At 39.2% G+C, this 24,129-nt stretch overlaps 1 protein-coding gene, 1 long non-coding RNA gene and 1 pseudogene across 4 annotated transcripts; 1 reads left to right on the top strand and 2 right to left on the bottom strand.

The window, feature by feature from the left end:
• Positions 1–320: 320 nt before the first annotated feature.
• On the bottom strand, positions 321–6,171 carry DNAJC19 (DnaJ heat shock protein family (Hsp40) member C19). Of its 3 annotated transcripts, none has more exons than XM_049105733.1 (6): positions 6,109–6,171; positions 4,345–4,396; positions 4,189–4,262; positions 2,782–2,861; positions 1,887–1,957; positions 321–476 (listed from the first exon to the last, which is right to left on the bottom strand). In XM_049105733.1, the coding sequence occupies exons 1-6, from the start codon at positions 6,166–6,168 to the stop codon at positions 406–408; spliced, it is 408 nt and encodes a 135-aa protein (XP_048961690.1). In that variant the 5' UTR covers positions 6,169–6,171; the 3' UTR covers positions 321–405. The 3 variants fall into 3 exon arrangements, with proteins under 3 accessions (XP_048961690.1, XP_025307372.1, XP_048961691.1); XM_025451587.3 differs by lacking the exon at positions 6,109–6,171 and adding an exon at positions 5,179–5,519; XM_049105734.1 differs by lacking the exon at positions 6,109–6,171 and adding an exon at positions 5,179–5,360 and having other exon boundaries at positions 4,345–4,391.
• Positions 6,172–6,350: 179 nt separating this feature from the next.
• LOC125754302 (uncharacterized) lies at positions 6,351–7,171 on the top strand. Its single transcript, XR_007408199.1, has 3 exons — positions 6,351–6,402; positions 6,852–6,911; positions 7,102–7,171. It is a non-coding gene; the product is annotated as an uncharacterized LOC125754302 (long non-coding RNA).
• Positions 7,172–12,482: 5,311 nt separating this feature from the next.
• Positions 12,483–13,702, bottom strand: LOC112662693 (cilia- and flagella-associated protein 44-like; annotated as a pseudogene).
• Between the last annotated feature and the right edge of the window lie 10,427 nt (positions 13,703–24,129).

Below are 24,129 nucleotides of genomic sequence, written 5' to 3' on the forward strand. Positions count from 1 at the left end.
GGTTGGTTTCTCAACTTTGAGCAGCCTTTTCTCCCAATAAGATAAACCCATCCTATTAAAACCTGTGTGTTTTCTCCCAATAAGATAAATCCCTCCTATAACAACCTGTGCGAGTTCCACTGCAGAATTTATCACATTGTGTTTTAATTTCCAGTTTTTCAGTATCCCATTAAATTGGGGGCTCCTTCAAAGCCAGAGAAGGTCTATTTCTATTCAAATGGAATGTATTTATCCATAATCACTGAGTGTTAAATCTCCAAATTCTAAGAAGAAACTTCTATCAAAGCTTTGGTTTAGATTGTGTTAAATCATTTTTAAGATTGTAGCTTTGAGGCATTTTATTATAAAAAGCTAGCACTCATACACATGAACTAACAAGAACTTAAAATTCATCACACATTTACTTCATTTTTTAGCTTGACCTTCTAGTAAATCTTTAGCTTCATTGATTTTGGCTGCTATATAAGGAGATCCTCCTATAGGAAGAAAGAAAAAAGGAATAGTTATAATATGACTTTTCAATTTCTGCTTGGTGAAGACCTATTCTCTTGTTTCAAGGATCCCTACTACTTATCTGGGAGGTGGAACTAGCAGAAATCGTATTTTGACTTTTTAAAATGATTATGACACTGCAACCAGATCACCAAATGTATATGGTCCAATATATTTGACCAAAGGGAAATGAAGTAATTCATGTGAGGAAGAATTCCACAAAAATGGCACCTTCAAAAACTAAAGTGACAAATAAGAGCTGCCCCCAACGTATGTGACCTTGAAATAATATAAGTTACCTATTTATGATTACAAGCCTATAAATGAACATGAATTTATTGTACTATGTTACTTTGAAAACATGATGTTCTCAGAGGTTTGTGAGCTTTGCTGGAAAGACCCCAGTATACTTTGTACTTTCTCTGTCCTTCAGTTTTTTTCTTTTCCTGTTATTGTGCCTTCATGATGTTCCTTACCAGTGCTTTTGTACTGGAGCAGTGATTCTCAAAATGCAGTTCTCAGAGCAGGAAGCATCAACATCCCAAGAAGCAGCTTGGAGAAACGGAATTTTATAGGCTCCAAACTACACTTTATCAGAAGCCCACCAATAAAACAAGCTAAATTTTGTAAAGTAGGCTACGACAGTCTAGTACCAAACAATCACAAACCCGTTTAAACTCAAAACACTCTTAATGAAAGGCCTATCCTTTTTTGAGCAGTAGAATATGGATTTGGGGGTTTGTATTTTGGTGTTCCTAGTAATTATTTGCTTTCAACACAGCTACGTCTGCTTAGAAATGTATCAAACAAATTATACAGGTTTCTAACTAGGTAACCCCTAATTCCAAGATCTAAATGGATAGAAAAAAATGACATTTCATTAACTGAAACTTAACATTTCCTTTCATATAGACCTCCCAACCCCAAAACAGTATTAATAGTATTTAGACTAGTAAAAGTCACATTTTATCACTATTGGAGATGAGAAAATGGTAATGCTTATCATTACTTTCAAATTACAGTAATTACTAAGTATAAGACTATTCTATAAATTTTTCACTAAGAATTTATTCTTTTAAGAATAAAAAAATATAAGAACTAACAATAGTTAAGTTATAAAAATAATAGTTATAAAAGAATAGTTAATAAAAGAACAAGAACTTAAAATTCATCACACGTTTACTTCATTTTTGAGCTTGACCGTCTAGTAAATCTTCAGCTTCATTGATTTTGAAGCTGGTAAACAAGTGGATCTAGCCTGGGCAACGGTGCTCACACATAGATTTAAGCATTTCCTTGAAACAGCCGAGAATTAAATTTATGAAATTATTCCACTAGTAACAATTGGTCACTAAAAAAAAAACATGTAAAACAAGAATTTAATGACTACTTACCCTTGTCTGGGTGATTTAAAAGCATAATTCGTCGATGAGCATCTCTTATTTTTCCTTTATTGGCAGTAGGGCTAATTTAAATTTAAAAAGAAAAAGGTATAGTTTACTTCAGACTACTTCTGGATCAAATCAAAAAAATAAAGGCCAATTAAAGATACTGTGAAACTGAAATCAAGTCAACATGAAAAGTGGTTTAGGAACCTCTTCCCTAACATACACGGATGATGAATATTCTGAATCACAGAACTAAATAGCTCCTTAGGAAAATAATGCATTCTTATAATTAGTTGAGGGGCACCTGGATGGCTTAGTTGGTTAAATGTCTGCCTTTGATTTGGTTCAAGTCATGATCTTGGGGTTAGGCTGGGATCCAGCCCTGCATTGGGCTCTGAACTCAGCACAGTGTCTGCTTGTCTCTCTCCCTCTGCTTCTCCCCCAACTCGTGCTCTCTCTCAAATAAAATCTTAAAATTATTTGAACTTTCTAATCATTATATAAGTCCTTTTATTGAAAGGGAAAGCATGTTGTATCTGAAAATGAAGGCAGAATTTCACTACAAAAAATGTTATAGGGCAGCCCTGGTGGCCCAGTGGTTTGGCACTGCCTTCAGCCCAGGGTGTGATCCTGGGGACCTGGGATTGAGCCCTCTGCCGGTGTCCCTGCCTCTCTGTGTCAGTCATGAATAAATAAAATCTTAAAAAAAATGTTATAAAGAACAATAATCTTTCAGTGAATTAAAAAGTCCTTATGTGCTAGTGTGCCTTCTCACTGGACTTTTACAGGGAGTGTTTAGATATTACAATGTATGTAACCCTATTATAACTCTTAGTAAAAGGATATTTGCTCATATTCTCAGAGTTGTAGAAAAATATTACAAATATTAGAAATTATTTACCTTACGCCTAGTATTAGTGCTGCTTCTCTTTTTGTCATTTTGGGTTCAAATCCACCTCTATAATAGCCACCACTGAAGGCCTGAGAGAGGAAATGCATTCATAAAAATAGATAATAAACTGAAAGTTGCTAAAAAATGTTGAAAATGTTCACAGCAGAAAAATTAAGACAATTCAGAGAACTTTAAAACTACTACAGCATTTTAGCTTTATAGGAAGCAACCAGTATTTTAATGATATTAAACATCAATTTTTTCCTCCAGAAAAATTCTAAAAAATGTAAGACAGAAGAGGTGCCTCATAGCCAGTTCTTCTGGGAATAAAGGGAAGCTTATTCCAAGTTAGCTGTGTTACAGGTGAAAATTTGACCTTAAGAATATGATTATGTGTTAGAAAAACAAGGGCTGGGATCCCTGGGTGGCGCAGCGGTTTGGCGCCTGCCATTGGCCCAGGGCGCGATCCTGGAGACCCAGGATCGAGTCCCACGTCGGGCTTCCGGTGCATGGAGCCTGCTTCTCCCTCTGCCTATGTCTCTGCCTCTCTCTCTTTCTCTCTCGGTGACTATCATAAATAAATAAAAATTAAAAAAAAAAAAAAAGAAAAACAAGGGCTTCAAGAAAAGGATTTGGAGATCTTTTATGATGAGTGGTTCAAGGGTATTCTGAGAGTCAAGGTAACTACTAAAACAAGACTTTTAAGGTATGTATGGAGGGACGCCAGGGTGGCTCAGGGGTTGAGCCTCTGCCTTCGGCCCAGGGTATGATTCAAGGGTCCTGGGATGGAGTCCCACATGGGGCTCCCTGAGAGGATCCTGCTTCTCCCTTTGCCTGTGTCTCTGCCTCTCTCTGTGTCTCTCATGAATAAGTAAAATCTTAAAAAAAAAAAAAAAAGATATCTATTGAGAAAACCAGGCTACCAGATCATATGAGTAAAGCCTACCATCAATCACCATATTGTCACATTCAATTACAGCAATAAAAATACTAACAAGCTGTCACAGCCAAACATCACATCCAGTCATACTCTTTAGCCTACTTCACTCTGGTGCTACCCAAGTATCTTGGGGAGTGCCAGGGCCACACAACACAGGATCCCTAGACACTGCAGATCCTTAGATCCCTGTGTTGGTCATGCAGAGCAAATGAGGGAAGGCAAGAATCTGGACAAATGGTACTGAAGTTCTCTAAACAATAGTGATTATTAACTTTCACGATACTAGAATTTCAATACCTTAGCCACAATTCTGTCACAAGCCTCAGAACTTCTAAACCCTGTTTGTGGGAGACAAGAGAAGGGGCCCAAAGCACTAAGAACCTCATGGATGTTTGGAAATTTACCCTCTCCAAGTGTGACTCTAAGCTTCCTACATAGGCAGCAAAGAATTAGCAAAAATGTTTAGCATGTCTTACAGATTTTGGTAGACTCTGAAAAACTTGTTTTACTTGAGGTTCCACATGTTTCATGGCTTGCAAAACATAACGGCCTACAAACAAAAGCAACAGAATAATTAAAAAAATCTCCAACCTCCCCTACACTTCACTTCGACTCCCAAACCATAAACAAACCTGCAAATCCCGCAGCAGCAATGGTCAGTCCAACAGCTACCACGGTACTGGCCTGGTAAGGGGAAGCAGAGTGAATCATTTACTTCTGGAATTCTCACCTTTCCCTATGCGTACCTATCGTCCCATCCTAAACTCATTACAAGTTTTACTTCAAAGGGGAAAACAACTTTGAGGAAGAAAATCGCCTGCCCATGATCTCTCAGGAGGACTGCAGCTTTTTGACTCTAATTCATTGTAAAGCTGTGGGATTTTCAACTGTGAAAGGGAAGGGCGAGTGGATTTGCTTATTTACTTTTACGACAGTGGAACTGAACACCTCTCATCTCTGGGCAAACGAAACCACACTGATGTTCAATCAAGAACGAAGGAAGTAACATTTCTGCTGGAGAAAGCACGATGTGAGGTCCCCGCAGAATTCGGACAACACGCTTCCACGTCAAAACGTGGGCCGAAGCGCCTTCCACCCTGTGGCGTCTCCCGGTCCCCGCGCAGAATCCCCCATGTGTTCTGGGCCCGAGAAGAGACGCGTCGGCCGGAGTCCAGGGGAAGGACACACTAAGGAAGGTCGCGAGGCTGCACCGGGCGAAGAGCAGCGACAATCAAACGCGTTTCCACTAATCTCGGGGCCGATGGGCCAGAGACCGGAGCCCCTGGCGGAAGGGCCATGGAAGACCATAAAGGCCCTAGAGGGGTTGTGTCCCAGAAGGTGTGGCTGTCCGGGGCCCTACGTCTCCAGCCTAGAGTCGCAAGGGGGAAGAAAACCTCGGCTCTTTTCCTCCGAGGTCGCGAGGCCTGGGCCCGAGACGGCTCGGGAGACCGGCAGGCCGCACTCACCATGGCTCCGGCTCGGCTCCGCGGCCTCCACCGAGAGCGCGGCTCATCCCAGCCCAAAGGCCGCAGCCAGCTCGCACGCTTCTACCCGACGGCCAAGCGGCCCCCGCCGGCGGCGGACGCAAACCGCCCCGCCAGCGGCGCGTCAGGAAACACGGCAGCCGGGCGGCCAACGGGCCGGAAAACTGTCGTAAACGGGGCCCGCGGAGGGCCAGAGGGGAAAGGTCGCTGGAGCAGTGGGCAGGTGCAGAAGGCACCTGGAGATTGGCTGGCGGCGGGCGGGCCGCCTCCTTCCTCGGGCTCGGAGCTGGGGCTTCTCCGTTTTGCCCTTGGCTACCAGGCGGAAGGTATTTGGAAACTCCTGTCGGGGAAGGTATTGATGCCGAAGGGCGACGACGACTACCGAGTAGCCTCACTCAGAACGCTCCCCCACCCCCCTTTGCAGCACGTGCATTCGCCTTTCATTTTGTTTTTAATTGTCAAGGGTAATGAACATCCTCAAATATGCCGTGACAGTTCCACCTCGAAGCCAAATAAATATGTGGCAAGCCGGGATAGCAAACGAGAATATGTCCCCCCGCCCCAAAACCAAAACAACAAACCACATTGTGTTTCAGGGCTGCTCAGTAGCGTTTTCTTATTTAAAAAGGATTTTTAATTTGTGACTTGACCTCGTGTAAATAAATATCTGGGGTTTTGTTTTGTAGAACGGAAATGTTCACTTCAGAGACAGTTAATATTCTGAACACGGGGTCCCCAAATCCGCACAACCGAAAAGGGCTATTTCAAATTTCTCTCCCTTTCCTCGAAAACTAGCATCAGTCTCATAGATCCCCTAAGTAATAATCAATGCTTGAGAAGAGGAAAGAAAGGAAGTTTTACAGTGTTTGGATGATCAAGTAAATTTGGAGTTACTTTCCAGTTAGAACTTACTGAAGTATTAGAAATCAGTTTACGTAGCAATGAAATTCTGCTTCGATGAATTGGTTGCATGTTAGAGATGTATGCAAATTTGTTGGTCTTGTTTTCCCCATCTTTAAAAAGGTTCTGCATTTGGATCTTTAAGAATTCTTCTAGCCCTGCGATTTTTGTGATGTAATCTATTGTCAACCAATAAATGTATTCTGTAAAGAATTACGTGTCACATAAAGATTCTTTTATTCTGTATATTTTTTGGTATATACAAACTACACCATACAGCTTGCTTGAGGAGCAGGTTAACATGAGGTAGCCCAGCCTCAGGAAGCCAAGGATAAGTAACACAGAGACACTTGAAGTGGACAGGGCTCTTGTTTTTGGAGGCAAATCAAAATAGATGTACAACCCAGTTCTGTCACTAGTTGTATGACTTTGGATAAGTTGTTTCTGAGTCTTCTCATTTGTAAAACAAGGGTAATGATGACTACCTCACCAAATTTTTGTGAGGGTAAAGAATTATGTACATAATATGCTCTGCATGTAATTATCACTTAATGTGTTGGCCATTATCATAATGAGGCATGTTGAAGTACAAATTGGTGTGCAGAGGCCTTCCCGATTCTCATGATATCTCACTCATGGATGTAAGCCTGGTAATCTTTTCCATTCCCGCTAAGGACATGGAAAGAACCTTTAAAAGTAAGTTTTTGAAATTTCTATCCAGTGATGAATGGATAATTATTCCTTGCTTCTTCTAGCTTCTGATGACTGCTAGCATTCCTTGACTTGTGACTGCATCACTTCAATCTTCAAGGAAGGTCAGTATCTTGAAATCACTTTCTACTCTGTCTTCACATTGGCTTTCTTTGTGTGTAGAATCTCTTTTTCCTCCCTTTTATATGATTGTATTTAGGGCCCAATCCTATAATCTGGGATAATCTCCCCATCTCAAAATCCTTAGCTTAATCATATCTGCAAAGACTTTGCCACATAAATTATTATTTACAGGTTCCTGGCTTTAGGACCTGATATCCTTGGGGGCCATTATTTATTATAGAGAGTAAGAGAAGACAATAGGGACAAGAGAATGAGAAAGGACTCTGCTCAATTTCTTCTCCCAAATTTGCCAGAAGGTAAGTCACTTCTTGAGAGTGAGAGTAGAGACAAGTGTTCTTGCACTGTGCCTTTCAAATACATTTTGAACATAACTATTCGTAAAAAATACATTTTACATTGTGACCCTGAGAACAAATACATACTTAACACACAGAAGTACCCGTACATGCACACACAAATACACATTGAATTTAATGTGTATTTTTAATTTATTATTATTTTTTATGATTAGCACATTTTTTAAGTGCTTAAAAGCCAAACATAGTTGTTGTTGTTTCTTTTTAAGATGTATTTATTTATTTATTCATGAGAGACACAGAGAGGCAGAGACACAGGCAGAGAGAGAAGCAGGCTCCCTGCAGGAACCCGATGTGAGACTCAATCCCAGGAGCGTGGGATCACAACCTGAGCCAAAGGCAGATGCTCAACCCCACTGAGCCACTCAGGTGCCCTGAAGGGTAAACATAGTTTAGGTAGGGCTTTAGGGCATGTAGCAGAAAAAGTGGCAAAGACTCTCCAATAGAGAAGTTACTATACCAGAGGTTTACAGTAATAGGTACAAACTGTTCAGACCTGTTAATAGGAATATACAAGAATCTTTGAAGGAAACAAGTCTTATATAATTTGGGGGACAGATCAGCAACCTCATCAGGTTAGGAAGACTTGACATTGCTGAGTCACTTTCTACATTGATGTTCTATTGCCTGTCTTCACCTTTCCTTCTGGGACAACTTATATTCTGGGGCAGCTCAGTGGAGTAGCTTGTTAATATGGACCCATAGAGCTCTCAATCTAATGTGCTATGTTCTATTACTAATAGGAATCCAAGTATCAGTGATATCATTCTTAGGTGGATATAGCCATGAATTCCCATGACCACTTACCCCCAAATGAAAACGACACTTTCAAACTAGTTTAAAATGTTATGCACAATCAAAAATGATTGTTAGAGATGATCTCTCAGAGTGATGTAACCTACTTTTACTTCTAGATCTATATTATTATTTTTTTTAAGATTTTGTTTATTTATTCATGAGAGACAGAGAGAGAGAGGCAGAGACACAGGCAGAAGGAGAAGCAGGCTCCATGCAGGGAGCCCAATGTGGGACTCGATACCAGGATTCCAGGATCATGCCCTGAGCTGAAGGCAAATGCTCAACCCCTGAGCTACCCAGGCATCCCATAGATCTATATTAAAAACAACAAATGACTTGACGAGAACCTGAAAAAAAAGTGATGTAGGACATGAGAAACTAGGGAATACTTAGAATACTGGTAGAGGTGCAAACATCTTCAGAGAAAAGCCTCCTTATTAGCCAATTTGTTGAAACACACTCCTCTGCTCCATTCAGAGCTGAGGAGTTTGCTGAAACCAGAGTAGGAAACTGGGTAGTCTCCTCCTATCTGCCAGTCCAAAGCAAACCACTCTGCTGTGTGCATGTCCTGCATCCTTAACTCTCAAATAACTACTCTGCACAAAATTAACAATGTCAGGATTCTAATTTGCGTTTCTTGTTCTAAGATATTGTTGATAGAATAATTTGTGTTTTTCAAGAATATGAAATGAATGTTTAATTCAGCATAGAAAGAAACAGGAAATAAATGTTCAATAAAAGAATAGTTTACATAATTTGTTTCCTCCTCTGTAAAGTCAACATAATACTAGTACTTCATTGCATTGTTTTAAGAATTAAATTAGATAATATATGGGAAGCAGATAGTATATAAATAACATAACTGCATAACTGCCCAGAGAGCGTATTATTTTTATTTCAGCTTATCTCTTCAACCCCATCTTCTCTAATTTAGCCCTTTCTAGCTCAGGTTATAATTCTCAAACCAGTCCCCACAATTCCAGAGTCTCATTATTGATTTCAATTTTTAGGCTCCAATGAGAGGAGCCTAAAATTTATTATTATTATTATTATTATTATTATTATATAAATTATTCTGTCAACCCAACAGATACAAAGAAAATGTATTCCTCTGTGTCTTACTTCTCACAAAGATGAGTTCTGTTGCATTGTTTTGTAGGTATTCAATATATCTCTCTAATGGACCTAAATCCATCTTCAGCCACAAATAACCAACTCCAAGGATTAGGGCTGCTTGGCCTCCACCCCTGGTTTGTCCCTTTCTCTTTTGATGGCTGATTTGTTTGAGTTTTTACTTACTTCCTCTCCCTTGGGATTGTGCTTTCCTTTTTTGTCCTTTCAGAGAATACTTAACATCAGAGTTTATTTTCCAAGGATTAAAAAAATGCAAGTTTTCTCACAGATTGCTAAATGATTTAGCAATTTAGTTTGTCTTGCCAGTGGCTAAACAGTCAGATAACCAAGGGACAAATTTCCTAAAATATGATCTATTACAGATGCTTTCTTGCAGTTTTGATAGACATCCTTCTAAGACTCCACATTCAATCCAGTGGGTTCCAAACGGATCTAAAATGGTTCAGTTCAATAAGAAATAGATGTTGGGTACTACAGTCAGTTCCAAGATAACCCAATTGGAGAAAAATTATTAAAACTATTTTTTTCTTTTTTTTTTTAATTTTTTATTTATTTATGATAGTCACACACAGAGAGAGAGAGAGAGAGAGAGAGGCAGAGACACACACAGGCAGAGGGAGAAGCAGGCTCCAAGCACCAGGAGCCCGACGTGGGATTCAATCCCGAGTCTCTAGGATCGCGCCCTGGGCCAAAGGCAGGTGCCAAACCGCTGCGCCACCCAGGGATCCCTATTAAAACTATTTAACTGAATCTGGTCTTAGACTTTTAGGTAAGTTCACTTTAAAGTAACAGGATTGTTGTAGGTGGCAAGGAAACAGATTTTCTTGTATATATGTCAGAAATCTTGGATGGATTTGAGAAAAAAGCAAACTTAAAGGCCCATGCATGGATTTCATCTTTTTCTCTTGCAGAGGCTGAATGGGTGGAGAGGATAAGACCACCTTTCTAATACATAAGTGCACCCTCTTCATCTTTTCTGCCTGGACTTGGATCAGTTCTATGACCTTCTCTCTTGCCACAATATCTGCTTTCCTAGGCCCCTGGAAGCCATTGCCCTGGTAGTTTTGTAGTGTATCCAACACAATCAATTACCTCCTTTTGATACATAAATCATTCATCGATGAAGCTTTTTGGTGTGTTCCTTTATCTTTGTTGTCAGCTCCCATTGCACCTCAACAAACTTTTCCTACCATATCTTCCTTTGCGTTCAATAATTTCTTTCATAGTTTCTTGATCTTTAGCTCTTCAAGGTTGTATTCATGTCTGAAAGGCTTCTAAGTCCATCACACAGCCAGACTTACTGATCATTAGTTGACAAACTGTTTCTTCCATTTTGCTTACCTTTTTTACCATCTCTCTTCTTTGATAAGCTGTTTGCATCTCTTCCAACATTCTTTGTTAAATTTTTGTTGCTTGGAATTTTCCTCATGGAGTCATACGATTTGTTCTTGCATCCAACCCAAGGAATGGTTAGAAAAAAACAAGGTTCCAGGAAGATCATTGAGTATTTCTCCTAATTCTATGTGCTCTCTCAAGTGGAGCTTGAGTGGATTCACAACCAGCAGGTCATTTAACCACTGGTGCATCTCTCATTGTAAAAGCCTAGGGCCTCCTTCACTGTGTTCAGGATAGTTGCCACAATTTTTACTTTTTTAAATTTTTATTTTTTTTAATTTTTACTTTTTTGGATAGTGTATCGTATTCTTTTTTGAGGTTATTATAATTTTATTTTCTTCAACTAAGCCCTTCTCTATGTCCAGTCTTTTCTCTCAAAGTTGAAGGGCCAGTTCTGAAAGACCCATATCACAATTTGTTGGGCAAATAGAATCATCAAAAACCTCATCATGAGATTCATATTCTTCCTTATCACTCTCCTAGCTGGATCTTCATGTGATTCATCACTTTCCACAACTTCATCAGTATCTCCTTCAACCTCCTTTGTTCTTCCTCCACTTAATCCTCTATAAGACCTTCTTGAGGAAATTACCAAATGTATTGTTTTCTCCAGTGGCAGCTTGGAAGCCCGTATAGGGTGCCTTTGGGGGGGGGGGGGTCCTGGAGTTTGGCAATTTCATTCTTTTTATCTTCCTTCTCTTTAAGAGTTTCATTCATTTTCCATTGCATGTCTAATTCCTTTCTGTCTAATGAATTAACATACTTTTGAAGTATGTTCTCCTGTTTTTCAAAATTCTTGAGGAGAAGCATTTCTTGAAATAATGTGACATGGTGCAGGTAAGATAATTTTATCTGAGTATCTAGATTCATTTTCTGATTCCTTGGGAGATAGAGTTCTGCATCAAAAGTGACAGTTAGTTCTTTGATCCTGCTGGTCAAATACTGTTGAACGTATAAGTATTTAATCTCATCCCTTTTTGTGATCTCCAGGTTCACATCAGTTGGATTTGCTTTTGCAAATTCCATTAACTTTGGAGATCTAGGCTGAGTGTTAATGTCTTTGATGACCTGACAATGAATCTCATGTTGTCAGATCAGTGTTCTTTCCAGAAGAGAGTCTGAGGACTCCTGCATCTGAGCCTACAAGACCCTGCCTTTTCATCCTGACTCTATCTGCTGTTGCTTAAAACAAGGAGAGTTTCCTCATCATACTGAGATCTCTTTTCTGGAACTTCTCCTGGGTATATCAGGGAGATTTGGGTAATAGGCGTATGCCTGGACATGTTAAGAATTGACTGAATGCTCTTCAGTTCTTGTACCAGTCACTGTATTACCTTGATTATATTACCTTGATGTATTACCAGCCACTGTTGGGTCTTGAAGAGAGAGGATGCACCTGTTTGTGTGCATTTCCTTTGAATGGGCTATGGAGTCTAGGTGTCCCAGTTTCTCTTTCTTCTTGGTGGTATTTATTCTCATATGTTGAGGTATCTTATAGTCTGAGGCTGTACTCATATTGAAGTCTCCTATATACAACTGGGCCTCTTTGATGGCTCCAGCTATCTTTGAGATCGTCATAGTCATCATCAGACTTATTCTTTTTTTTTTAATTTTTATTTATTTATGATAGTCACAGAGAGAGAGAGAGAGAGAGGCAGAGAGAGAAGCAGACTCCATGCACCGGGAGCCCAATGTGGGATTCAATTCCGGGTCTCCAGGATCGCGCCCTGGGCCAAAGGCAGGCGCCAAACCGCTGCGCCACCCAGGGATCCCCTCAGACTTATTCTTACACAGTTTCTTCCTTTATTTTTTTCACTGTTGAATCTTAAATTGGGCCCATTTCAGCTTTTAATATGTTTCTTCCTTTTTTTTTTTTAAAAGATTATTTATTTATTCATAGAGACACACAGAGAGAGAGGCAGAAGCACAGGCAGGGAGGAGCAGGCACCATGCAGAGAGCCCGACGTGGGACTTGATCCAGGGTCTCCAGGATCACACCCTAGGCTGCAGGCGGCACTAATCCGCTGTGCCACTGGGGCTGCCCTGTTTCTTCCTTTTCTTAATTTGATTTTCCACCATAATTTCACTCAGGGTTTTAGGTAGAAAATTTTTCCCTTTTTCTGTAATTGATTCTTCTGGCATACTGCTACTCCTGTCTCTTTTTCAAATCTCTCCAAATTGCTTGTTCTTCTCTCTAACTTGCTCATTTTGACTTGGAGCACTTAGAGGGCTTCACAAACTTGAGGATATCTTGTGGTTACTTTGGTTACTTTACAAACTTGATATCTTGTGGTTAGTTTGGATGGCATGAACCACAACAATATCATTTTCTAACAAATCACTCTGTAGCTTCATGAGGCCAAGTTGATATTTTCTTCTTTCCAAACTCATTCCTTTTCCACTTGTTGAATTTTCTAAGCTGTTTTTCTGATAATCTCAGCTTGAATTTGGGAATCTAGATCAAGATCTGTTTGTTTAAACTGCATATGCTTTGGCAATTTGTCATTCATTTGTAGGAGTTTCCAAAATTTATTCCTTAAAGCTTTGAGCTGTTCTCTCTTCCCAGCCTTTATTCCTTCACTTCTTTCATTAACTTGTCATGTTGTCTTTTTCTTCTGACATTCTCAGTACTTTAGGCTTTGGGATCTTCCATATTTTCTGGAATTGGCTTCAGTTCCCAACCTGGAAGACAGCACTTTAACGTTGATGGCTTCAATTTGGTTCAAATTCAGAAAAAGTAGTGAAAACAAAAATATTAATGCCTATTCCAGTAGTCACCAAGAAATGGTCATCAAAGCTAGGATAGTTGTGTTTAATCTATCCATAATTATTGTCAAGCATATTTAAGTGCCAGTAGTCTACTATATTTGTCAATGAAGGATTATTCTGACTTTTGATATAGACTCAAAATTTTCCATTTTGCATTCCACCAAACATCAATATTGGTTAATGCCAAATGTGATAGTTTGGATGAGATTATCCTCTGTATCTTCAAGAAGAGAATCAGAATGTTCATCTTTCTTCTCTGTGATATCACTGCTCTTGTCATATGTGGGGAACTCACAATGATACAAAAAACCAGAATCAGGCAGCCCCGGTGGCTCAGCGGTTTAGCGCCGCCTTCAGTCCAGGGCGTGATCATGGAGACCCGGGATAGAGTCCCATGTCGGGCTCCCTGCATGCAGCCTGCTTCTCCCTCTGCCTATGTCTCTGCGTCTTTCTCTGTGTCTCTCATGAATAAGTAAATCAAATCTTTTAAAAAAATAAAAAGAAACAAAAACAGTGGCACCTGTGTGGCTCAGTCAGTTACGTGTCTGCCTTCAGCTCTAGTCATGATCTTGAGGTCTTGGGTTGGAGCCTAGCATCAGGAGTCTGAGGATTGAGGAATCTGCTTCTCCTTCTCCCACTGTGATCTCTCTCACCCTAAGACATTCCTTATTCCCCGCCCACCTCCACTCAGGCAATGGATGATTTCATTTGTTCCATAGCCTTGAAGACTATCTTTAGACTGATGATTCCCAGACCTCTCTCTTGACGTTAGACTTGTACTTCCAAATGCCTATCTGAAACACTCCTTAGATACCTAGATGATATCTAAGTTCAAATTTAACATGATGAATGTTCCCTGGCTTGTTCTTCCTGAAGTCTTTCCAGTCCCAGCAAGTGGCAACTCCATCCTTCCAGCTGCTCAAGCCTATAGCTTTGGAGTGAGTCACTTTTGAATCCTTTCTTTTACTCACACATTACATTTCCTCCATCAGCAAATTCTATCAATTCTTCCTTCAACATATAGCAGGAGTCCAGCACTTCTTTCCATTTCCACTGTTATCATCAACTCCTAGTTGAATTATAGCAGTAGCTTCTTATAATAGTCATTATCCATGCTGGAAACCAATGGAAACTATACCCAAATGGAGTAACTGAGGAGAATTTAATAAAGGAACTGTTTACAAAGGTACACACAAGATTAAGAGAAATTCACAAATGATGGCCACATGTCCTGAGTATAGTAAGGCCGCTGGGGCCAAAGGAGTCATTACTTTTCTTAGACCTGAAGGAGCAAGGAATGGGACTAATTACCTGAACACACACATGAAACAGAACCTGTATTTTTCAGTGTACAAACTCAATCTGCCTGTGGCAACCTCCAGGAATGAAGATGGAGAAATGAACAGATTTAACTCACTGTTCTACCTTCTGATCTTCTGATCATGGACATAAATCAACCCCAAGCCAGAAGATTAGAGAGCCTCCTAACCTTATATGTTCCTCTGGGATATAGAGCAGAACTAGGGCTTCCTGTTTAGTGGGGAGTCTGCTTCTCCTTCTCCCTCTACCCCTCCCCCTTGCTCATGCTCACTCTAATAAATAAATAAAATATTTTTTAAAAAGAAGAGAAAAAAAAAGTAAGAAGATCATGATGTAGCTTCCTATGAAATCAAAGACATGTACATAAAATGTTTCCATTTCTCAAGTGTCAAATCTAAGATTCTGAGATTGATATAAAAGAGAAAGAAACAGGGATCCCTGCGTGGCGCAGCGGTTTGGCGCCTGCCTTTGGCCCAGGGCGTGATCCTGGAGACCCGGGATCGAATCCCACGTCGGGCTCCCGGTGCATGGAGCCTGCTTCTCCCTCTGCCTATGTCTCTGCCTCTCTCTCTCTCTCTCTCTCTGTGTGACTATCATAAATAAATAAAAATTAAAAAAAAAAAAAAAGAGAAAGAAACAAAGAAAGTCAAAGGAGAAGGAAAAGAAGGAAAGGAGGAAGCAGCTAGCAGCAGAGATAGCAAAAGATGGAAAAAAGGTATTCCAGGGCGAAGAGGAGAAAAAGGAGCCATTAACAGAAATCTTTATTCCATCAATTTCCTGTCATATCCTCTGTGGATTTTACCCTGAGCTAGAGAAGTTCTGGGTTTCTTTGAGTGGCTATGATTCTGTTTTGTTTTTTGTTTGTTTGTTTGTTTTTAAAGATTTTATTTATTTATTCATGAGAGACACACAGAGAGAGAGGCAGAGACACAGACAGAGGGAGAAGCTTTCCTTAGGGAGCCTGCTGTGGGACTCGATCCCAGAACCCCCATAGGATCATGACCTGAGCCAAAGGCAGACACCCAACCACTGAGCCACCCAGGTGCCCCTCTTTCTTTTTTTTTTTTTTTTTTTTTTGTCCCTCTTTCTTTTTAAATGGAAGAAATAAAAGCATGTTTATCTGCTAAATGAATGACCTTATAGAGGGGAAAATTTGACAAAATTCATTGAATCACATAATTTAATCTTTAATCGTATAGTTAATATTAATGATTTAAATTAATAATTTTTAATATTAATTAAATACTATTAATACAGTATATAACTTAAGAATGAGAAGAAAGTGTAGAGACCATTTTTTTCCCCAATAGCTTTGCTTTATTAGTGAAAACACAGGGCCTCAGAGTGGTTGGTTGACTGACTTCTAAAGCCCTGACAGAGTCAGTACCTGCCCACACTTCTTGTCTGCTTTCCGGATGTGTATAATGTTAGGGCAATAAGATGAGTGATGAGAGGGTCACAGAATTGCCTTTCTCTGTAGTTCCTGACCATTGCTTTTAGGAATTGTCTCAGATCTGGATTAATGGAGTTGAACTTCCCGACTAGCAACCATTTAGTCTAAGGGGTCTTGTGTGGGCAGCTCACATAATGAAATATGTAAAACTAAATGGCACTCAGTAAATATTTTCTTCCTTTCCTCCTTCATTCCACCTCTGTTTATCCTATTCCTTCCCTCCTTTCCTCCAGTGATCCTGCCATGACCTTACAGTCTACCATTGGGAATTCATACTGTTGTCCCCTGTTTGGATATGAATGTTCTTGGTAGATGATCATACTGAACAGCTTCTCTGTGAAGTGTTTTAACAGATTCTTTTGGGGTTATAAGTAATAAAAGGAATACTTTAATGGGGTACAGAAAAAAGAGATTTGGAGCAAGAGGGACCAAGGACAGGCCCAGGCAGGAATCCTATGAAGACCTAGGACAGTGAGGAAGTAGAGGGAAGGCTGCAGTCAACCTCAGCTGAGCCCACCCTGCCTCGGGCTATTATAAAATAATTTACAACTATTTCTTTCCTTTCTTTCTTTTCTTTTCTTTTTTTTTTTTTTTTTTTAGTTTATAACTATTTCTTCTGTGATTTTTCTCTCCCCTTTTCTCAAGTTGTTTCATTTTTTTCCTCACTGTATCTGTTGTAATCTGACTTCCCACTTGGATTTTTAATTACAAGAACCCTTGTCCTTATTAGTCTGGAGTATGAGTAGAGGGCCAGTCAGAGAACTGAAGTATGTCTGACAAGAGGGACAGCATTTAGGAGGCATGTCTTTGTGGAGAAGGCTCTGCTTTCAGTCTGTAAGGAAGGAAAATTGAGGTGCTTGGGATTCGGGGGACTTGGAAGTTGGGGTAGCTTCTAGCGCCTTTTTTCCAATGGAGATTTTCCAGTCAACCCTCCGTTTTATTTCATCTTTGCATGTCTTTTTCTGTTGTGTTTCTCAGTTCTTTTTCCCCCTTCTCTAGCCAGGGTTCCACTTGTATATAGCAGCTTTATGCACTGACTAAATCAAGCCCTCCCTGCTGAGCTGTCAGCAAATGGAACTGACCAGCAGAACAGTCTGTGAAAGTGCACCTTGTGCTTGGGCCAGACAGACAAGCACAATTATTTGATTGCAGAAGATTGCCACTAAATGAGGGTGAAATAGTGGGTCTGAGACTTGTTGGTGAATATTATTAATAATATAGTGTCATGCATTAATAACATAGTGTCATGTGAAACAAAGCTACACTGGAGGGTCTGTCTGAAGTCCCATTTTAAATCACATTTTCAGGGAGGTAGATGATGGAGGAGATGCGATGTAATAAAACAAGGTATCTTTAGGCACCCGTTTGGGAGTTTCAGTTTGACTTAGGCTGCAGTTAAGAGAATACATGTTGTCATCATAAATTATTTGGTGGCCAGAATGAAACACAGAGTTCGTTCTTGGCTAATTGTCATAAAAATCTCATTACTGTGGTGCTCTTTTTGTGAAAAATCATCTTCACTCTTATCATTAGAGTCCTTGAATAGAGACGATTGCAAAAACTCCATGATATGGAGTGTGATATCCTTGGTTACTGCAAAGTCAACTTCCTTAGCCCACCCAACACAGGCAGCCATTCTAGACTCTTCTACTTCTCCCTTTGTAAGCTTCATAGTCCTGCCAAATAGGATTTGTCACCATCATTCTCCAGATGTCCCTGAAGCTCACTGCCCTGGGCTTTCACTCAAGGCTTTCACTCATTCTCTCTATTCCAAGTGCCCTTTTCCCATCCCATCTCTGTCCTTTAGTTAAAGGCCCAGATCAAATGTGCCTTCTGTAAAGCCATCTTTGTTTATTCTTCTTTGTTCATTGTGAACAGGTGTCCACAACTTTATGTAAAGGAACAGATATTAAAATTAGGCTCTGTAGGACACATATAGTCTATTTATTCTTTGTTTTATCAAAATGTGAAAACTATCTTTAGCTCATGGACCTTGACAAAAACAAGTCACAGGATGAATTTGGCTCATGGGCCTTAGTTAGCTAATCCACAGTCTAAAGCGATTTCTCCTTTCTCTGAACTCCTGTACAATTTTGTGTTACACATGCCACTTACCACATCTAGCCTTGTATAGAAATTATTGGTATACAAGTATTTTTTCTACTGAACTGAAGATTCTTGACAGTTGTAATCATGTCTCCTATACTTAACATCTATCAATTATAATATCTGAACATAGGAAGTAGCTAAAGGATGTTTATGAAATGAATGAATCAGTTACAGTATCTTCCAGCAGGAACGTAATTTATTTCTCAACCTTTCCAAGCTCTTCCAGCCCTTGACTTCCTGACAGGTAGGTTTCCCACCTCTACTCTGAAGCTGGACCCCTTAATAAGGCCATTGTACACCAAAATACAACTGATATTTAGACATAGCATATTGTTTTCATTTATTAAATATTGTATTCATTGAGCACTTATTATATGCAGAGCTCTGAGAAAACATCTGTGGACAAGATAAATGGCAGCCTCAGCCCCAGAGGTGCTTTTGCAGTCTCTGCTGGGAAGCATGATCTTAATATGAGCTCCCCTTCTAACATTTCTCAACTGTACTTTTCTGTTTTTCAGATTATGAGTTGATATTTGCTACTTGGTTTCCTATGGTGGAAGAAATAATAAAAATTATAATACTTGAAGCTGACATTTAATATATACTTTAGGCAGTTATAGATATCCTCTTTAATATGTACAACCATAGGGACAGTGGGAAATTTATCCTTTAGGAATTTAATGAAGAAATAAACTGTGTTTAGTTATTTTATTGTCAATTTGGATTGGCTGGTGATCACAGCTGTCACTTAACCAGATTATAGGAGATAAACCAGTCTACCAGAGGCAGTATCTTGATCACCCACTAAATAAGCAACATCAATTAGCATAGACACATAGTGAGTAATAAGTGGTGGTTAAAAAGCTAACTTAGCCAGTAAGTGAAGGACTAAAGATTTGATTTAAGGTCTATTTGAGTCCTAAGCCTGATCTTTCCAGTGTAATCAAAGTTATGTTGGCGCATGTGGTTTTATCTTGAGTCCGTTGTACTGATATGAACAATAGTGGAGCAAAACATAAAAATAAGAAACAAAAATAGCTACACATACAATTTGTTGAAAGAAATGAAGACATTTATGGCAATCTCTGGAAGAAAATATTTGAAGAGGGACTAAGTTCTTAATATTAAGAACTTCCCTTCTTCTATTAAGATTTTCCTTAAGTTCTTTTTTTTTTTATAGTAGCTTTTCCTTACTGTCTGCCTCACACAAAATCCATTGCCAGACAAAGCTCTTAGCTCTCCCAGTTCCCCCCAGTGCTGTTTGCTGAGCTCTTTTTCCTCTTGCTACCATTCTGGGGATTCTACTTTATTCCTCTTTTCCAGTTACTATCTGTCCATTCAGGGTGTTCCTGTTCATTTATAATCTCTGTCTCCCTGCAGTCCACACTGTGGTAAGTCAAATTCTAAGTTCCCAAGATGCCCAGGCACTGGTGTTCACCTGCTCTGTGATTTTATCCCCATGGGTGTGGGCTCAACCTGTGGACACGGTGGGCTCATTGCCCCTGAATTAGATTAGGTAATATGGCAAAGGTGATTAGTCGTTCCTGTGGTTATGTTACTTTATGTAAGAAACTGTCATAGTGGACCAGAGTGAGATTCTCATGCTTGCTTTGATAAAGTAAGTTGTCACGTTTCAAAAGCCCTGTGGTTAGGACCTGAAGGTGGTTTTTGGGAGCTGAGAACAACCTATAGGAGCTGACAGCCAGTAAGAAAATGGGGCTTTCGTACTTCACCTCCAAGAACTCAATTCTGCCAACAACTTTACTGAGTTGGGAAGTGGCCCCCAAGCCTCTGATGAGATTGCAGCCAGGGTTAATACCTTGGTTTCAGCCTTGTGGACCCTGAGTAGAGAATTTAGCTACAGTGTTCCTTTATCATCTTCTTTTTGGTTAGTTAAGTGTTTTTTTTTTTTTTTTTTTTTTTTAATTCCATTTATGGAGTACCTGGGTAGCTCAGTCAGTTAAGCATCTGCCTTCGGCTAAGGTCATGATCTCAGAGTCTTGGGATTATGCCCTGCATCTGGCTCACTGCTCAGTGGGGGGTCTGCTTCTCCTTCTCCCTCTACCCATCCCCTCCTCCCCACTTGTGCCCATGCTGTCTGTCTCTCAAATAAATAAAATCTTTTTTAAAAATTCCATTTCTGCTCCTCCTTTACTTGTTGGTTATACTCTTTTACAATTCTTGTGGTGGCTACTCTTAATAGTACAGCATGGATCTTCAACTTACTAGAATCTAATATACATTAATACTTATGCCATCTCCTAAGAGATTTTCCCTTCCTGTCTTTTGTGTTTTTGTTGTTATTTTAATTATACATGTATTTTAAATACTGAAAACTTTATTTTTATTTTATACAGTTAACATACACTAAGATTTACCCATATAATTATCATCTATATTCTTTATTTTTCTGTTTTTCTTTTCTTCATTTCCATGCCTCTTCCTATGATCATATTCCTTCACCTAAAAAAATACTTTTAGTATTTCTTTATTGCTGGCCTGTTGGTGACCTCCAGTTTTTGTTTGGTTGGAAATATATTTTGTTTTATTTATTAAAGGATATATTCACTATATAATTGTAGAATAGTTCATTTCTTCTATCACTTTAAATAGACCATTTCATTGTCTCTGGCTCTCATTGTATTCTGGTGAGAAGAAAGGTCTCAGTATAATTTTGTACTTCTGTCATTTTGGGAGGGGATGTGCTTTTTAAGTTTTAATCTTTTTCCCAGCAATTTATAACATACCTCGATATGGATTTTTTAAAATCTGTATTTCTTGGGGATAGTTTTTCTTCATGAACCTATGGATTTTTGTTTTCAGTTTGAAAATTTCTCAATCATATTTTTTTAGGTATTATTTTTACTCTGTTTAATGTTTTTCTGAAACCTTAGTAAGATGCATGTAAAGACTTCTTACTGTATCTGCTTTTTTTTACTCCGTGAATTTGTTATCTATGACTAATTAAATCATCCCAAAATTTATAGCTTAAAGCAACAAACATTAGTTACTACACAGTTTCCTTAGATCAGAAATTACAGAACAACCATCATTCTGGTTCAAGCTCTGTCATGAGATTGCAATTGAGTTGTTGGCCAGAGCCCTAGTCATCTAAAGGTTTTATGTGGCTAAAGGGAACTCTTTCAAGATGCTTACTCAGATGGCTCTTGAAAGGAGGTCTCATTTCCTTACACATGGATGATATATTTCATAAGACTGCTTGAGTGTCTTTGATATGACATCTGGCTATCCCCAGATTAAGTGAAACAAGATAGAGAATGCAAGGAAGAGACTGTAATGCCTTCTGTGACCTAATTTTGGAAGTTCCACACTGTTACTTCCACCACATTCCATTTGTTAGAAATGAATTATTAAATTCAGCCCACGACCAAGAGGAGAGGAATTAGATTCTACCTTTTGAGAGGAGAAATGCCAAATAATTTTTGGATATATTTTAAAACCACCACATTCTGTAAGGAGGGCACTTGTAATGAGCACTGGGTGTTAAATGCAAGTGATGAATCACTAAATTCCACCCCTGATACTAATACTACACTACATATTAACTAACGTAAATTTAAAGTACATCTTGATTAATTCTCTTCTTCTGCTGGGTGTAGGATCTATTTGCTGTTTTTTCTCCAGCTCCTTTAGGTGCAAGGTTAGCTTTTGTATTTGGGTTCTTTCCAGTTTTTGGATGGATGCTTGTATTGTGATGTATTTCCCCCTCAGGACTGCTTTTGGTGTATCCCAAAGATTTTGAATGGTTGTACCTTCATTCTCATTAGTTTCCATGAATCTTTTTAATTTTTCCCTAATTTCCTGGTTGACCCTTTCATCTTTTAGCAGGATGGTCCTTAACCTCCATGTGTTTGAAATCCTTCCAGACTTCTTCTTCTGATTTAGTTCTAGTTTCAAAGCATTATGGTCTGAAAATATGCAGGGGATGATCCCAATTTTTTGGTATCAGTTAAGACCTGATTTGTGACCCAATATGTGGTCTATTCTGGAGAAAGTTCCATGTGCACTTGAGAAGAATGTGTATTCAGTTGCGTTTGGATGTAAAGTTCTGTAAATATCTGTGAAATCCATCTGGTCCAGTGTATCATTTAAAGCTCTTGTTTCTTTGAAGATGTTGTGCTTAGAAGACCTGTTGATTGTAGAAAGTGCTATATTCAAGTCACCAAGAATAAGTGTATTATTATCTAAGTATGTCTTAACTTTGGTTATTAATTGATTGATATACTTGGCAACTCCCACATTCAGGGCATAAATATTCATGATTGTTAGGTCTTCTTGTTGGATAGATCCTTTAAGTATGATGTAGTTTCCCTCTTTATCTCTTACTACAGTCTTTGGGATAAACTTTAGTTTATCTGATATAAGGATGGCTACCCCTGCTTTCTTTTGAGGACCATTTGAATGATAAATGGTTCTCCAACCTTTTATTTTCAGGCTGTAGGTGTCCTTATGTCTAAAATGAGTCTCTTGTAGACAGCAAATAGATGGGTCTTGCTTTTTTATCCAGTCTGAAACCCTGCGCCTTTTGATGGGGTCATTAAGCCCATTCACGTTCAGAGTTACTATTGAAAGATATGAATTTAGTGTCATCATGATACCTATTCAGTCCCTGTTTTTGTGGATTGTTTCCTTGGACTTCCTCTTTCTTTTACAGGGTCCCCCTTAATATTTCTTGCAGAGCCGGTTTGGTAGTCACATATTCTTTCAGTTTCTGCCTATCTTGGAAACTCTTTATCTCTCCTTATATTCTGAATGAGAGCCTTGCTGGATAAAGTATTCTTGGCTGCATGTTCTTCTCATTTAGGACCCTGAATATATCTTATCAGCCCTTTCTGGCCTGCCAGGTCTCTGTGGAGAGGTCTGCTGTTATTCTGATACTTCTCCCCATAAGGTTATGGATTTCTTGTCTCTTGCTGTTTTAAGGATCTTCTCTTTATCTTTGGAATTTGCAAGTTTCACTATTAAATGTCAAGGTGTTGAGTGTTTTTTATTGATTTTAGGGGTGTCTCTCTCTCTCTCTCTCTCTCTCTCTCTCTCTCGGATCTGAATGCCTGTTTCCCTTCCCAAGTTAGGGAAGTTCTCAGCTATGATTTGTTCAAATACAGTTTCTGGACCTCTGTCCCTTTCGACGCCCTTGGGAACCCCAATTAAACATAGATTTTTCCTTCTGAGGCTGTCATTTATTTCCCTTAACCTATCCTCATGATCTTTTAATTGCTTTTCTCTTTTTCCTCAGTTTCCTTCCTTGCCATCAACTTATCTTCTTTGTCACTCACTCGTTCTTCTACCTTGTTAACCCTCATCGTTAGGACTTCTAGTTTGGATTGCATCTCATTTAACTGATTTTTAATTTCAGCCTGATTAGATATAAATTCTGCAGTCATGAAGTCTCTTGAATCCTTTATGCTTTTTTCTAGAGCCACCAGTAGCTTTATAATTTGCTTCTGAATTGGCTTTCTGACAAGGAATTGTAATCCAAATTTTGTAACTCTGTGGGAGATAGGACTGTTTCTGATTCTTTCTTTTGTGGTGAGTTTTTCCTTCTAGTCATTTTGCTCAGTGCAGAGTGGCCAAAAACAAGTTGTACTGGAAAAGGGAGAAAAAGAGAGAAAAAAAAGAAAAAAAAAGGCGGGGGGGAACAATTTCAGGTTGTACTACAAAGCTGTGGTCATCAAGACAGCGTGGTACTGGCACAAAAACAGACATATAGATCAATGGAACAGAATAGAGAATCCAAAGTGGACCCTCAACTTTATGGTCAACTAATATTTGACAAAGCAGGAAAGACTATCCACTGGAAAAAAGACAGTCTCTTCAATGAATGGTGCTGGGAAAATTGGACAT

The sequence above is a fragment of the Canis lupus genome, chromosome 34 (assembly GCF_003254725.2).
Source record: "Canis lupus dingo isolate Sandy chromosome 34, ASM325472v2, whole genome shotgun sequence".
Classification (NCBI taxonomy): domain Eukaryota; kingdom Metazoa; phylum Chordata; class Mammalia; order Carnivora; family Canidae; genus Canis; species Canis lupus.